The 17,541-nt window shown below is 39.8% G+C and overlaps 1 protein-coding gene across 15 annotated transcripts in view; it reads right to left on the bottom strand.

Moving 5' to 3' along the window:
• Positions 1-17,541, bottom strand: part of SYNE1 (spectrin repeat containing nuclear envelope protein 1) — a 603,546-nt gene that overhangs the window by 376,758 nt on the left and 209,247 nt on the right. For all 15 annotated transcript variants that reach the window (XM_075596504.1, XM_075596505.1, XM_075596506.1 and 12 more), the window contains 2 exons: positions 11,124-11,288; positions 3,063-3,175 (listed from right to left, as the gene is read on the bottom strand). In XM_075596504.1, coding sequence (XP_075452619.1) covers positions 3,063-3,175; positions 11,124-11,288 — 278 coding nt within the window. The remainder of the gene's footprint in view (positions 1-3,062; positions 3,176-11,123; positions 11,289-17,541) is intronic.

The following is a 17,541-nucleotide window of genomic DNA, read 5'->3' as shown; positions in this document are numbered from 1 at the left end:
CCTGTTACACAAAATGAACCATACAATGGGAAAGGTGTATATTCACTTATGGAGCAACCGGCACTTCCTCTACAAATTCAACTTAAAGCATATTTAACTTTGTTCTTACAGCAGTTCTATTCAAAAAGAAAAAGAAAAGCTAATAAGGACACAATTATGTAATGAGATAGCAATACAAAATTAAGCCTAAAAGTGGAGAATGTTTGAGGATCAACAACACAAACATATCTCATTCTTGTGAGCAAGGCCATTAAAACACAATTCACATGCCCATTTCTGTGGCAAATACAAAAATTTTTAGCCCAAGAGAATTTGAATGTGTCCGAGATATTCATGGTACCATCTTTGAGGTGGAAGGACCTGGTCTGAGACTGTGTGTCAGCTTCCATTACAGTACTTGTGTCTTATGCATGAAAGGTAAGTTGATGTATTGTGCTTGTAAATTCTGTAAGCCTTGCTCTATCTAAATACAAATACAGTATGTGCTTGGTATGTTACAGACATAAGATTTCTTCTGCTGAGCTTCTACATAGGTTTTTATTATTTCTTAATAAAGTTTAATTGTCAAAAAACATACACCTAAACATTACAATTACAAAATGAATTCAATGTTATTGATCAAATATTACAGAAGTTCGGTTTTGGAGGTGCAAACTCATGGTTGCTGAAATTTGTACATGCGATGTTGATAAAGCATATCCACTTTGGCAGGTCCCATTTAAGTGGTGACCAGGGATTAAAGAAGATTGCCACTATATTTTGGGAGGCTATATGGGATATCGCAGTCCTCAATAACCATATACATTACTGATTGGCAATGATCCAACAGCAATAACAGAACTTTCTTGGTAAAAAAAAACACCCTAAAAACTTTTTATTTATTTAAATTAAACAAAATGTAAGGTGAGTGATATATTGGTTTATATAGCAACTCAGCAGAGATTTGCAGATGCATGCAGCGGGTGCACTTTTTTCCCTCTGCATCTTCACTGGGGTATTTATAGATGATGTTCAGTGTGTTTTGGTTTATCTTGATATAGGTCCCAAACAGACATGTGCAAAAATGTCCCAACTGTGATCAAGAATTTTTTTGTGATCTATTTTGAAATAGAGCGAGAGAGATTATTTAGTGGATCCCAAATCCTGTCGTCATCCATCCCTAATAGTTCAGGTTTAAAGGATAGCCCTGCATCAGCACAGGTGCCTGAATCCGTCCTTTTCCTTGAGCCAGTTGTGCTGAAGCAGGGATATCCTTAAAACCTGACCTGTCGGGGGTTCTTGAGGTGTTGGGAACTACTGGCTTAGATGAATATTTTGGGACGTATGTCAACATGTGTTTTACTGGTCGTCTCTCACTGTTTCATCCTCTACTATCCAGCATAAGACCTATTTCATGATCCAAATGAAAAAAAAATTGCAAAATGATTAACAACAAAAAATGGGTCCATTTTGTATGAGTTGATGTCTAGTGCCAAAGAGGACAGAAATGTTGATTCTTCATTAAACCCTGCTATCCTTTTGAAAGTTACCTGTGTGTGTCTAATTTATATTTGTCCAAATCTCCTGTAGAGCACCTTGGCAAGCTATTTATCAGCCAGCTAGGGTATACCCTAGAACAGTGGTTTTTAACTTTTTTTGGTTAAGGAATTCTATAATTATATTGTGAAATTCGGAGGAACATCAACCCTCTCTAATAGTGCGTCTGAGATCAGATGCATTGTAAGGAACCCCAACCCTCTCTAATAGGGCAAATGAGATCAGATGCATTGTAAGAAACCCAACCCACTCTAATAGCACGCCAGACATCAGATGCATTATAAATTATTTTGTATATGGTACAATTTTCAAATTATCTGAAAATTGAAGGGAACTTTTTATGGATGCCCAGGGAACCCAAGGCTCATAGGAACCCCTGTTGAAAAACCCTGCTCTAGTATCTTGTGTTCAAAATATGCAATAAATCCTATAGATTGTATTGCATTTTATAGAGAATTTAGATATAATTGTATTCTTTTTAATCCAGATATAAATACTAGGTAAATTGGAACACACACTTAAGAATAGTTTTGGCCTCCAACTGTGACAATTATTATGAGGATTAATTTAGCAGAATAACACTTTTTTTCTTGATGTTAATATGCATGTGCTATTACAGGTCGCAGTAATACTCTTTAATAGATAAGCAATTTAGATATTGAAAGGTTTATTACACCATTCTGGTCAGGAAGGGTCATGAACATACTGTAGAACAAAACAATATAATTTTGGAACTTCCAGTGCTAATAAGGAAAAAGCAGTCACGTGAAAATAGAAGTAAATACACTATGTTTTACTCAGAAAATAACAGAACTGCAATATTTGACAATTATAATCCTCCATCCCCTGGCATTCCTAATATATAGCATTTTATGACCTAGCTCTTACTAATTGGTAATTACTGGAATCCACATACTGAAGCGAATGTTATTTTGTGTACTGTGACAAGGGGGCTAAGAAATTACTTTACACACACACACACGCGCGCACACACACACACACACACACACACACACACACACACACACACACACACACACACACACACACACACACACACACACACACACACACACACACACACACACACACACGCACTAATCTCTTCCGCAGCAAAATAGTTAAAAGGCTTATAGTCCGAGCTCCATTAAGAATACTTTCCTTTTTATGAAAACAATATACTTTCAATTTGCCAAGTGAGGCATGAAAAGCGTCAAACTAACTCTTCAGTCATCGTAAAAATTGCCAGCTAATCTCTTAACACTTATTACTATGTAAATGTAGTTCAAATGGCATGATGTATTTTATATTAATAATCATACTGTAGTAAAACAACCAAAAACATTAGGATCCCCAACTATCAATATTTTTTTAAGTGTAGCCTCTTATTTAATACATTCCGATAGTCTAAACATTTCCCTTTTCATGCAGCTTAATCAATGGGGGTTTTCAGCGGCGTGTGTTGTAATCTTGGATAATCACTGTCAATAACTAGGTACAGTACATAAGATTGAAATCCTTTTTACCTTTCTGCCATGTCTTCAAGCTGCTCTATAGGAACAGGGACTCCGTTGACAGATCTAGCCCGGTGGATTTCGTGAAAAGCTTTCTTATAACCATTCAGGTTCTGGAGTACGTCCTGTTAATGAAGATGACAATAAATACATATATAATAATAATCCAATCACAGAAATGCATAGGCTATCTTGAGAATATAAAAGAAAACAATAAAAAAAAACAGCACACCAAGGCTGCAGCAATGAGTCACTGCTCGGTGCTTGTGCAGTAGGAAAATGTTAGCTGTCACAGTGGCATGCAATTTTATCCTGTCACGAAAGCCTTCCTTAATAAATGCCTTGAACAGATCAATTGAAAGCCTTTTTGTGACTATGCTAAAGGTAGACCTGATGATAACGATGGCATTTTAAGCGATGCAGAACTGGCACTGCTTTTGACTTTCAGGGATTTCTCTGAATTATGGTCTAATCTCTGCTGATTGGATCCAGATTGCTGGAGTACCACTAGGAGATACATGTAATGATTTACTGTATGTAGATCATTAGCTATATTAACTTTCCAACCAGTAAAGGTGCTATATACACACAAGGATAGGACCTGACAATCAGTCATATTTAAAGCAGCACTGACACTTTGTGATCTGTGGCAAAGAACATTTCATTATACAGTACCAGGAAAGAGCAATCAGTGTAGTGTCAGGGGGCTGAGATACAGGCATCCTGTAGCAGTTAGCCTCCTATGGTGGGTAAGGCTACGGCCCCGGTGTCGGCGCTGCACGTGCGCCTGCCAGGTTGCCGGTACGTGCAGCTGTTTTTCCCGGTCTGTGCAGAGCTGTAGAGGGAAAGATTGTGGCGGGGGCGTGGCAGGGGGCGTGGCCATGATGTCACCCGGCAGGTTCGCTCTCATTGGCTGAACCACCGGGGGCGTGGCCACCGTGCTCGTCGCCAGTACTGAAGACAATTTGACTGTCGTCAGGAAAAGCTGGTTGTGCAACGCGGCGGCCAATGGAGCTAGTGGGCCCGGCTCCATTAAGGGGCGGTTCTTGTCCCTGCAGCGCATGCCATAGCGCGTGCTGCAGCAGTTATCGGGGACCTAGCCTTACAGAAGCCAGTCATCCCGGTGTTTCTATGTTGGAGTTGAGTTGCAATACTACAATGCCACCTGCTCAGCTATTGGACTTATATAAAATGAACTGTAATGGTATTATTACATTTGTATTCATATATATATCTATTATTATCTGTGGTTATACAGAAATAATTAATAATAATAATACCCCTGCCAAAAGTGAAAATATATCAATTTTGTAGAGATGAAGGCCCATGTCTATTAAGCATTGCTATGTGATTAGACAGCTTCCTGTGCTGTATGGTCCATTCAAGCATTCAAGTGAATAGGCTGTCAGGTGTTTTTCAGTGTTGAAGCCTGTCTTATTGCATAGCAATGCTTAGAGAAAATCACAGCCGAAATACCCTAAAGATTATTTTAATAACTAAATGTATATTATAGACGAGACGTGCTTGGTAAATGGGTTTCTTTATCACAAATGGCATCGATTAAAGTATTAATCTGTGTTGCTCAAATGTAGCTTGTTGCACAATTCCCCACTAATCTTCAGAATAGGAAATAAAGCTGACCATGCCAAGCGGACTAAACAAAACTACAAATGAAATAAACAGTGTCTGCCGTAGGCGAATTAACTGTCTCCCTTAAGAACAAAAGGGAGGACCTCAATGAGAATCAAATTAGCATGGAGCATGAGTAAATGTAGGATAAGTGGCTCTCCAATGAGAAGCCCAAGAAGACACTGACAATAGATCCAAAAGAAACAACTTGCGTCTGAAAGGCATTCCAGAAGCAATTGGCACAGACAAACTCCAAGGATATCTGATGCTACTTTTCCAGTCCTAGATGCCTAAAGTACCTGAACACAGAACATGTCACCCCAGAGACAGAGCTCGAGATGGTAGACATAATGGTACAACCAAGGAAGGCATTTTGGCTGTTGTACATTCTGGCTGCTGCTAGAGTGTCATCTGATCTCGTTCAATTGGTCAAAGCTTCATATTAGTGGCCCACTTTAAGTGGCATACAATATAGAGTTATACAGAAATCTACAGCACACGCCTTGGATTGCAGAACTTCACGTATGCTACGATTTCTGATCTAAAACCTTGAAGCTTCCTCTTCATCCCTTTTTAAAAGACTATTGTTGTAGGTTCATATTTCTTATACCTATAATGTCACTGACTGCAATATTCTTCATTACTTCACTTAAACATCTTACTCTTTCCCAGTTAAATACCTCTTCCTCTGTGAGCTCAGGCTATGTAATCATACATGCTGGCTTACTCAAAAGCTTTCCACTGCCTACTGAATGTTGGTGGGGAGATCTGAAATACAGTCCATCTACTGTAGCACCAATACATCAAACTGCCATTGTAAATACCTTTCCTTTGCAACCCACAAACAATTATTTAAATGTCTATTCCATTTGTTACTATCATTGGCAGGTGATAAGGAACTAAACCCAGGTCCTCCCTTTACCACTACCTTCCACATAACACAAAATGCCCCTTTTAAATTCCCAAAAGAACTATCTGTCGTCCATACTGTATAACTATTTGTTCAGTAGCTTACTGCCCAAACTGGATGAATTTAATTAGATCAAGCAATTTGGAAGGACATCTCCCTTTCTGTTCGTATATTCTAAATATAAATCTGATATAAATCTGATATATATATATATATATATATATATATATATATATATATATATATATATATATATATACATATATATATATATACTGTATACATACATGCATACGTACGTACACATACTGAAGCTAATGTTATTTTGTGTACTCTGACAAGGGGGCTAAGAAATTACTTTTTACACACACACACACACACACACACACACACACACACACACACACACACACACACACACACACACACACACACACACACACACACACACACACACACACACACACACACACACACACACACACACACACACACACACACACACACACACATATCTGATACAAATTGTCACCATATTTAAAAGGACTATAATCTCCTGCAATAAAGCAGGGATGTTGAGGTAACATATAGCTCAAATAATGATATTACTCAATAGTCTTACATGGAAACACAAATGCCAGATTTTTTTACGCCTTGCATATTACATTGTCCATTATGATTTGACATAACACCAGGTTCTGTATGCATTACATGCCATTACATCATGCAATATACATCATGAGATACACCATATCATTATATATAATAATAATAGCATGTTCTTGTATAGCGCTGCTAGTTTTACATAGCGCTTTACAGAGACATTGTGCAGGTACAGGTCTCTGCCCCGTGAAGCTTACAATCTGTTGTTTTGGTGAATGAAGCACAGGGAGATAAAATGACTTGCCCAAGGTCACAAGGAGCTGACGCCAGAAATTGAACCAGGCTCCCCTGATTCAAACTCAGTGCCAGTCAGTGTCTTTACTCACTGAGCTACTCCTTCTCCCTTATGATGATTCAAGTTATTTATAACTCTGATTAGAATAGTTAGAATTTAGTTACAGGTTTTATATATCATGTGTGTGAATTTTATCATGTGTGTAATATTTATATAATGTATTTGTATTAATGTATAATTATTTAGTTTTATGTACTGTTTTCGTGATTTAGTATGTTATTAAATGAATTTCTACTGTCTTTTTTATTGCAGTTGTTTCTATAATGTTAGTCCTGGTGTTTAAAATTGTTTTTTAATTCACTTTATTAATTGTAGGTGATTTAGATTGATTTATTTAACTCACACCTCAATATTCAGCTGGTAATAATGTGCATGCTTAATGAGGGATCACTACTCCTGACAAAGCCGAGTGTGAAATGTGTTGAGTGGTAGTTCTATCTTTGGTGACATTCTGTTATAAGGGAGTGGGCAGTGCGGTCTCTGCATTGTATCTCCATTCAACCAGGTGCTGATCTACCGGGAGCAACGCAGTGATATGTCACAGGAGAGATGCCAAGACCAGTGAGGCAGTGAGATCGGTCTCCTCGAAACCCCCCTGTTTCTCCCTTTCTAGACTTTTTTGTCTACCAAAGCTGTCATATTGCTTGGAGAGTGAATAATCTATAGAAAAAATACCTCTGACCATCTGCACTATTGTATGCTTGTCTTGTTTTTTTATACTGAGATGCTTTGAATCTGCTTTCTGAAGACAACTTTAACCCATTCCCTGTCGCAATGGAGATATGTATGAATAATTAATTTGAAATGTGAGTGCAATGCCTATGCTGCTAAATTATTTCACCAAGTTGTTTTCTGAACATTTATCCATATCATTACATAATGAGATATACCATGTCATTACATCATCAGTGTGACAGGGTGAATGAACGTCACCAGCCATAGACCTGGCAAACCTATGTTTAGGTTTGCAGTGCAGCAGTGACGAGGTTAAGTTTCAGGTGAGAAGGGCTGCTTAATTAGTCTGACCCCAGCTGCATAATCAAGGTGTTTTAAAACCCCCAGGCTGTACACACATGCAGGCCAGCTGGTCAGGAGATAGGACTGAACTACTGAAGAGATTACTGCTATAAGGTCTGTTTTCAAAGTACATGTGTGATGAACTGTCTGTGTCCTGCATGCTGAAGAGAAGCTGCCTTGTTTTCTATGCTGAAGAGAAGCTATTTTGTTTTTGTGTGCTGTATGTTTTTAAGGCTCAATAAATTAGCCTTATCAAGAGAACCCGCGTGTGTGGTTGAATGTACCCTGCAACATATGGTGTCAGAGGTATGTTTTGGACTCATTCCTTCGTCAGTGACTCTCCGGGAGAAAATACTGACATATGTTAACGTAATGTATAGGGATTTCTGTTTTATGTTTTATCCTGTTATTTTAAGAACCTGTCCTGCATTTACTGTAATTGTATGTTCTTGTAATCCTTGTTCTGTAATCTACTATATATATATATATATATATATATATATATATATATATATATATATTTATATAGTGCAGAATAAATGAGTTCTTCAGTATTCGGTGATACCTTTTTTATTGGACTAACAATTTATGTCATAGGACAAGCTTTCGAGAGTTATCCTCTCTTCTTCAGGTCAAGCAATACTGATATACAAAGGAATCTATGGCTAAAACAGTGTGGAGAGAGGAAAAAAAACAACACAGATATTTACTGTAGATAAGTAGGATGTTAAGTGTTTGAAGCCAGGGGACAGTGTCAAAGGAAGGTGGGGAGGGAGAGGGATACTGGGGGGGAGAGAAAGTGTGGATAAGAATAGAGGCAAGCAGGATAAATACAAGCAATTTTGATAGGGTGTGAGAAAACCCATGTCCGCATTAAGTCCTTTGGTTTTGGTGTCAAAGAGTCTTATCATTCTGAGTTCAAATGTTTTCCATTCTTGGGTGCTTTTAAACATTCCATTGAGGATTTTGATTTTTAGATCATTTATGGAATGATCTGGTTGTGAGAAGTGATGTCCCACAGGTGAACAGTATCTTCCTTCTTCGTGATGGAGTATAGAGTGTCTGTGCATATTCATTCTTCCTTGTAGTTTTTGGCTGGTTTCCCCAATGTAGCAACCTTGGTCACATTTGTTGCACTGAATCATATACACTAAATTCCTGGATGTGCAGCTGTATGATCCTTTAACATTGAATGTTCTATGGTTGTGACTGGCTGTGGAATCCTGCCAAATATGTTTGCAGAGTTTGCAGCGTTTGTTGCTGCACGGTTTTGTGCCATTTCTGCTTTCTGCTCTCTGGGCCAGATGGGTAACCATAGATGTGGCAGGGGCCGTTGCATCACATGTAAACACCTTACTACTAATTCGGAATTTGTCTCCCTTCATAAGAGTGGACGATATGATGTTAGGGGCAATATCAACTGCCTGACTACATTTGTTGTTTATCTCTTGCAATGTGGTTGCGGCCTTCAATATGTGGGTCGCACCACTCAATCCCTCAGTACCAGGTTCCTGGAGCACAGGAGGAATGTGATCAATGGTGTCACCACCCATAGTCTACCTAAACATTTTTCATGTATACATCTTAAGGATCCTGGGTCCATGACTATTATGGGTATTGAGCACATTCCTCCTTGTGCTCTAGGAGGGGATCGTTATAAATCTTTGTGTCGAAGGGAGACATTTTGGATCCACCGGTTGGGGACACTAACCCCCGGGGGTCTAAATGAATGTCTGGATACCAGTACTCTGGTATGAGCATTAGGTTTGGTTCTGTTTCTGTGCCCTCTGGTCTACTCCCTACATACTCTGTATTTCCCCATCCCCCCTTTTTGCGGTCTCTTTTCCCACATGTTTTTATTTTCCTTTTCTTTTCTTACCCTCAGTTTTATTCTTATTTTTCCCCTTCCATATTCTTTGTCCCTATTTTCTTATATTCTTTTGTATTTTTCCCACCCCTTATTCCCTTCACTTTCCTTCTTCCCCCCCTTTATTCCCCCATTGCCCCCCTCCCCCCCCCCTTCCCTATCCCTCCTTCCTAATTCCCCACGTATCCCATCAATATCCTGTCTGGATTATGCCTTCCACACCTTGTATTCTGTGTGCTCATGCACGATTTTTGTATATATTATGTGCAGATGCATTATTAGCTATCATGCATATTTATGTGCAATTGTAAGTGTCTGTACACACAGAGACTGTTTGAATTTTTGGATTGATAACGTTAGATTTTAATATCATTGGATGTACATTTATGAGATTTGTTGATGTTTAATTTATTTTATACAAGTTTTTACATGTTATAGGATTATTGAATTATTTTTTATAATTTTATATTATTTTTAGTGGTATATGTTTTCAATTATATTATGTTGTTATTGATTTTATTATGGTTAATATTATGTCACTAGTATATTACTGGGGTACCTTGCTAATCCATTATTTATATAGAATTTAAGTTTTTTTTATATATATTCCAATCCCATCCAGGCTCATTTTAGGGGCGTAACTATTACAAATTGATGCACCAATTGGATTGTAGACACTCCAATATAAATATCTAGCCATCACTGTTCATGAACAATCCCTTTGATAAAGTTGCATTATTGTGACGAAACGCGTCAGGGACGTACTTTACGACATTAAGTCATCACATTGCCTACATGCTTTATGGTCGGAGCGTGTAGGAGCTGTATTGAGGCCAACTCCGATGCCACACTGCGTGGAGGACTTCATTTGATCGCGCTAAGGATGGACGCTGTCGGGTGCATTGCTTAAAGGTTCCAGTTGGACTGACAACACGTCACGGGATGGTTCCTGCATCGGTGGTGATAATTTTGTCACAAATTGCTTGTCATTCACTTATACTGTGTAAGTGTTTTTAATCCCCTCACCAACCCCTTCCCATCATTAAATGTACAGGATCACACTATGGGGTGTGCACTCTCTGTCTTCTTTTTGTATCTATAGATTCTGCCTTGGAAGTGGTTCTTCCATTTGAGAGCTGCCGTGGACCCTTGCATTCTGTATTATTTTCTGTATTACCTATCAGGACTCATTTTGGGGTTTGGACATTTACACTTGGACTGTTCATTATTTTATTATTTATTTTAATGTATATAATAGAGTGTATATTTTAGTTTGTCAGTATTAACTTTATATTTAACACTCATTATAGGATTGTTTTGTATTTTGAATTTAGCACTTTGAAAGGGTTTATTATTTTTTTCACTGGTTTATGAGTGGCGCTACTTTATTCACTTCTTTTTTGGATATATATATAACCATACAATACCGTTTGAAGCACGAGATCAGGAGACAGCACTCTGGTAAGTTTGATCACAAGTTTTTGTATTGAAAAAGACACATAAACCGACGTTTCTCAAGGTGGTGCAGGTAAAAAGTGGGACAGCTTGTGAGCTGTGTATTAACCCTTGTGTCATATGCAGGTCACGTGCCGTACATGACACATGTCATTACATCATCAGATATTCCACGTCATTACATCATCAGATATGCCATGTCATTACATCATCAGATATACCATGTCACATATTTACCTTGTGTTGCTCCAGCTTCCGGTGTATGATGTTTGCAGTTTCATCGTGAGCTTGCTGGATAGTTATTTCCTCCCTGAGAGCAAGCTCTGCTCTATACAGCCAGGAGCCTATGGTTCCCAAAGGAGCAGGCAAGGACTTATCAAGCTGTATATGCCAATCGAGAACCTGAAAACAACATATCGCTCATTAATCCTTGGGGAATAGCTCATTTCTCTTCAATGAAACATAAACAGTTGACAATTACAATATAAATCAATTTGTCTTTAAGCTTTTAGTACTGGCCAGATAATGGTGGGGGAGACTGTGTCATTCGATGTCATATATTTTCTGTAACGTTTCATTTTTTTTATTTTGTTTTCTTATGTATTTTCTTATATTGCTATTATTTTTCTTTAATTTATTTGTGTCAACATGTAAATTCTGTTACTGATTGATTGATTGATTATTTACTGTTGATATTTGTGAAACTAAAAAACTCAATACGAGAAAAATAATATATATATATATATATATAAGAAAACCAGGCACTCACATATGTGTATATACAGGTGTTAGTAGGATTAAAACCGCCAAGGTGTCAGCAAGACAGCACACCAGATAGAAGAAAACAGGGCAGGCACTCCAAGACCCAAAAGTGGAATACATTTAACCTTTAGATCTTGGAGTGCCAGTCCTGTTTTTTATATATATATATATATATATATATATATATATATATATATATATATATATATATATATATATATATATATACAGTGTTCGACAAACCTATACATTTGCTCACCCCGGGCGAGTGGTTTTAACCCCCGGGCGAGTAAATATTGGCCCAAGCAGCACACGTTTGGTACTAGGTGGCGAGTAGATTTTTTTATGTGGCGAGTAGATTTTTTGGTGATTTGTCAACCACTGTATATATATATAGCTGCAGCGGTCATTATTCAAATCACGGCGCCAATTTTGTGTGCTCTGCTGTACTCCACGCAGCATGAACGCGGCCAATTGCCCCAGGCACCCGCGCTTATCGCGATAGCTTTGTTGAATTTCATGGATTCTGTTTCTTTGGATGCAATGCAATGAATGGATTGCAATGTGTACAGTTCTGTGCTGTGCTACTGTGTCAATTTAAGGTGTTTAAAAAACAGAACTCTAAAATGCAATTTTCTGCACCCGCCGCACTCGCTTCTTAAGACGGTAAGGTTGGAAGACATCCCGCGTCATGACATCGGTATTCTGATGTACACAACGCATGAAGTGTTTGAATAACAGCCGCTGCAGCTGTATATATATCTAGCCCCCCAGTTTGCGCACCGCTGCCTTAAGGGATCCCTGCAATTTTCAGGTCATTTGAAAATTGTACCAAATACAGCATAATTTACAATGCAACAGATCTCAGATGTGCTATTAGAGAGTGCCGAGGTTCCTTATAATGCGTGATCTCAGAAATGCTACTGTATTAGAGAGGGTTGGGGTTCCTTACAATGCATCTAACCTCAAAAGGTACTATTAGACAGGGTAAGGGTTCTTTCCAATGCATCTGATCTCAGACTCACTATTAGAGAGGGCTGGGGTTCCTTACAATGTATCTGATCTCAGTCACGCTATTAGAGAGGATTAGGGTCTCACATAATTTCACAATATAATTATATTGTTCCTCAACCACAATTTTTTTTTTTTTTAAACACCGGTTTAGTGATTGGCAACAAAAGCTTATTAGGGAGACCTCATACACAAAGGCACTTTTTTACCAAATTCCTAAGCCAACATTTGATATCCTATTCTTTTTTTAAAGGTTTATGAAGCAGAAAAAATAATGTATCAAACTCCTACAATGTGTGCCTTGATTTCTATTAAAATCACAATCACTCATAGTGGTCTCTTACTATAAGAATGCAATGACTTCTTGTTTCATAGAAGTTTAATTAAGGAAGAGGCCTTTATCCTTCCCTAAAATAAAGCTTCTTGCTTGTGTAGCCCTCTTACCCCCACCCAAAGTGAGATTGGGGTGGGTAGGTGTATCTGACTACTTATCCGTGTGGTGCTGTACCTATTTGGCAACCAGGAGGGCTGAGCTTCCGCCACGGGGAACCTGGGGTGAATTACTCTTAATACTACTATATGGTGCAGCGCCTCCACCTGCGATGGCTCCCAGCAGAGCGGGAGTTGTTCCTCGCAGGACACATACAAATGAACACATACTGTACACTGGATGTGAAATAGCAAAGGGCTTTACTGAACATAACATATATCTTACACACTTATACTGTACTCTAACGCTCATATAACCTTAGTGGCTCGGCCTCTCTCATCAGGAGTAACGTCTCCATCCCCTCACCGCGTGCCCCACACTCCGTGTCCATGTATAGTATATTGTATAGGCTCAGTTCTTTAACCACTCGCTCAGTGTTCCTAAAGAGTTTAGCCTAAGGCGGGATCAGCGCCTGTTGACCGGTGTTGGTGCACTTGTTGTTATAGTACCTTCCGGTCACGGCGGTGACCGGTACCTCTTCGCAAAAGGTCAGATGAATTGGCGGTCTGCCTCCTGGGTCTCAATGTCCAGCCGTCTGGTTCCAGACGACTCGCCAGCAAGCCTGCTCTGCACGCTCGTCCCTTTGTCCCTAGCTGTCTACACTGTAAGGGTGATGCTCGCTACCACTATGTGCGTCCCTGCAGCACAACAACCTTCGGTGACTTCAGGGAACACTCCTAGGGGCCTACGGGGTAGCCTGTCCTATGCAGGTGGGTCACTGACCCCCTGCACCCACTCTACCTCTCCCTTCACCTCCCAGATCCCCTCTCACTAACTTCTCCCTAATATCTGCAGTAACCCACTGTACTAACAGTACCTGCAGCAACCCACTGCACTCACACCGAACCTGCAGCAAACGCACTGCAACCAACCTGGTACCTGCAGCTACACTGCACACAACCTGGTACCTGCAGCCACACTGCACACAACCTGGTACCTGCAGCTACACTGCACACAACCTGGTACCTGCAGCTACACTGCACACACACACTGTGCCTTCCTGTCAGCACTCACAGCACTGATAGCCGTGACACTGACAAGACTGCACACACACTCATACCTAAGGGCAGGGTTCTTACCTTAGGGGCCGTCCCTCAGTACCTACCCACTACCCTAACAGGGATTGGGGCCTGCCTGGGACCTGGGGATACCTTACCTGGTGTAGGAGCCACTTGCTCCCTACACCCTGCCTCCCCCTTCCTGCTTGCAGCTCCAACTGACAAACGTGGTCCCCGCAACATTGTATCCTTCCTCCACAGGAGAAGCTGCAAAACCCTATTTGCTGGCTGGCTGCACGTGATGTGGGTGAAAGGGCAATCCCCAGAGGCTGCTGGGAATTGTAGTCCACTCAGGACCTCTGTAGCATTGGGACCGCGTGCGCTATCTTTACTGCGCATGCGCGATCCTGTAATGGCTACCGCGGTGGTAAGGGGGCTAGGGTGAAGCCTGCTACACTTGTAACACTGGTAATGCTGTCTGGAAACTTCCTGTTAGCCAGTTTTCAGCTCTTGAAAATTACCCACCCATTGTCTCAGTCTGTCTTAACATATACAGTTAGGTCAGGAAATAATTGGACACTGACACAATTTTCATAATTTTGGCTCTGTACGCCACCACACTGGATTTTAATGAAACAACTGAGATGCAATAGAAGTGCAGACTTTCAGCTTTAATTCAAGGGGTTGAACAAAAATATTGTGTGAAACGTTTAGTAATTGAACCATTTTCAATATATATATATATAATGGAGCCTGTATCTCGGGAAGCAGGGGGTCCCCGAATCTTAAATCAACGTGGTTCTGCTCCGGAGACACCAGCTCATCTACACTAGTATTAAAATGTATATTAAAACAGCTGCTACCCAAAATAAGCATTAAAAACACAACAACACTAATACCCACCGCCTCTATCCCCACATGATTTATACTAGAGGCCGCGGGTGTCTGGGGGTCCTCAGTGGGCCACGTTGGTGTCTGTAGGCCCATAGGTGTTCCCCGCGGGTGTCCAGGGGTTCTGTGGTCCCCGCGGGTGTCTGGGTTCCCTCGGGTGGTCCCCGTGGGTCCCCGCTGGCCTGCGGAACCAATCCTGTGGCAATACATAGAAATAAATACACCCTCCTCCCTCTCCCCACCCCAACACATACAGTACAGTAATGGGCAAAATAACAATTATCCAGATATGGATAATAGTGCATTTACCCATTATAAAATAAAACATTAGCCAGCCAGAATAAATAAAGTAAATAAACCTTTCTACTTACCCATGCCATCATGAAGGGCATCCTCGTCAGCACTCTGTGTACTCCGATGCCAGCAAGAATACATGACAAAATACAATCTAATGGCCCCTAACCCCTTAATCACTGTAGCTGTTAATAACCGCTATAGTAATTATGGGGTTAACCCACACTCCCCCGCTACCCACCCAGAAGGCCTAACCACCCACCCCGGGACCACTATACCCCCCCTGCACCCATTGATTGGCACAGTGGTATATCATATCCATATAATCTGGGCATGATAAGCCACTATAGCAGTCACTGGTAAACCTAATAAAAAAAACATGAAGGCCAAAAATACATAATAATCAAATACATACACAAGCACCTAAACACCACAATTCAAGAAATAAAAGAACTAGCCATCAAATCAATTCAAGAAATAAAACCAGTAGCCAACAAAACAAAGAATTAATTTAAACCAGTAGCCAACCAATCAATTAATTAATTAAAACCAGTAGCCAACAAAACAAATAATAAATGTCAAACTCTAACCAATCCTAAAATGTACTAAAAACAATCCATCCAAATTCACAACAATGTAATCCAAACAATAAACAGAAATCGGGAAAATAACAATCAATAGAAAACAAGCATTTGCCAAAAAATGCATTGGCTGTCACTGTATTGATCTGTACCCTAAAGGGGCACTGATTAATACATTATCAGTCAATGGGCAATCACAAACATAAAAATAAATAAATACAATGAAAAAACCTGAAAAAAAGACATTTACATACATTCAATGTTTTACTTACCTTTAGAAGTCTTCACCCACCGAATCCCGTTGTATTTGCAATCTCTCGTACCGCGACATCATCACCCGCGATCCAACGCCATCCAGCTTGAAGACCTTGAAGACCAGCATCAGGTAAAAAAAAATCTTCTTTCTTTTATCTTCTATCACATCTTCTTTCTTCATCTGTCATTATTTTTCTTTTCTTTAATCTTCTATCTGTCTTCTATTTTCATCTGTCACTCCAAAACCCAATGGTAAATCCAGAACAGAATGTTCTCTCGTCGGCTTCTTGAGATAAAATGATACGTACAGGCCTTATATAGGGCCTGTGATGTCACATTTTCTGGCCAGATGGTACAGCTCCAATCCGATTGGATGCTATATCATGTGCCCGCCTCTGTTTTTTTAACTTTTTAAGGATGTGACGTCATCTCCAAGGGAGGTACGTCACATCCTAAAAAACCACATGGCTATATCACATGGAATTACAGCCAATGGGATTGAAGACAATCCCATTGGTTGCTGTACCATGTGATAGGTCACATTAGTTCAAAAGGATATGACGTCACTTTAAGGGATGATGCGGAGCGCCAACTAATGAGATAAGTGGGCATTTACCTTAATTATAATTGTTGATCAAATTATGTCAATTGTATTCTGCTGAAGCAGTAAGTATATATATTCAGTCATGGGTGTAATTAACTACCGCTTGACGAAGCACTTCAATGTGTGAAATGCGATGTGGTAGATAGTACTGTATTTTGTCCTGTGGCGCTGCCTCTTGAGAGTTCGCGATCGGAGAATTTGGAAGAGGGCCGTGCTTTGACTGCACATACGGGGCTTACAAACCTGGAAGTGGATGGTCTTCACTAAGCTTCAGCTGATCCCAGCATGCTGGATTTACAGTTTCAAGATCTGCTCTGTCACTTACCTTCTTTGATCAAAGAACTTGGCAGCATGGACATACTTTTTTTAGCTATCCGCTGGACTACTGACATTTATATGTAAGTCTGCTTTTACACTTATTTGTATTCGGGGATTACATTTTTTTCAACTTTGGTGTGCTCTGTGTGTTTCCCTTTGTCCTATGCATGTTCAAAACCTTTGAATGGATCACTATGGTGGCCAATATGTGTTTTTTATATACCTTTTTGGTTATATAAATGTGAGCATTTCAATATGAAAATACCTGCATTTAAAGACAAACTATTCCTCATTATGAAACAATCTCATCATGTCCCTTGACGCTCACAAGCAATCCATGGGCCTCAAGTTGCAAGACCCACTGCTGCTATAGTTCTGCAGAGTTTGGCAAATGTTTAGTAAAGTAGCAATTTACCCCCCAAAATAATTGTTATCATTGTAACACAAGGAG

Source organism: Ascaphus truei, chromosome 4, assembly GCF_040206685.1.
Source record: "Ascaphus truei isolate aAscTru1 chromosome 4, aAscTru1.hap1, whole genome shotgun sequence".
NCBI classification, from domain to species: domain Eukaryota; kingdom Metazoa; phylum Chordata; class Amphibia; order Anura; family Ascaphidae; genus Ascaphus; species Ascaphus truei.
The sequence above is the reverse complement of the archived record's forward strand: the minus strand, read 5'-3'. Positions and strand labels throughout refer to the sequence as shown.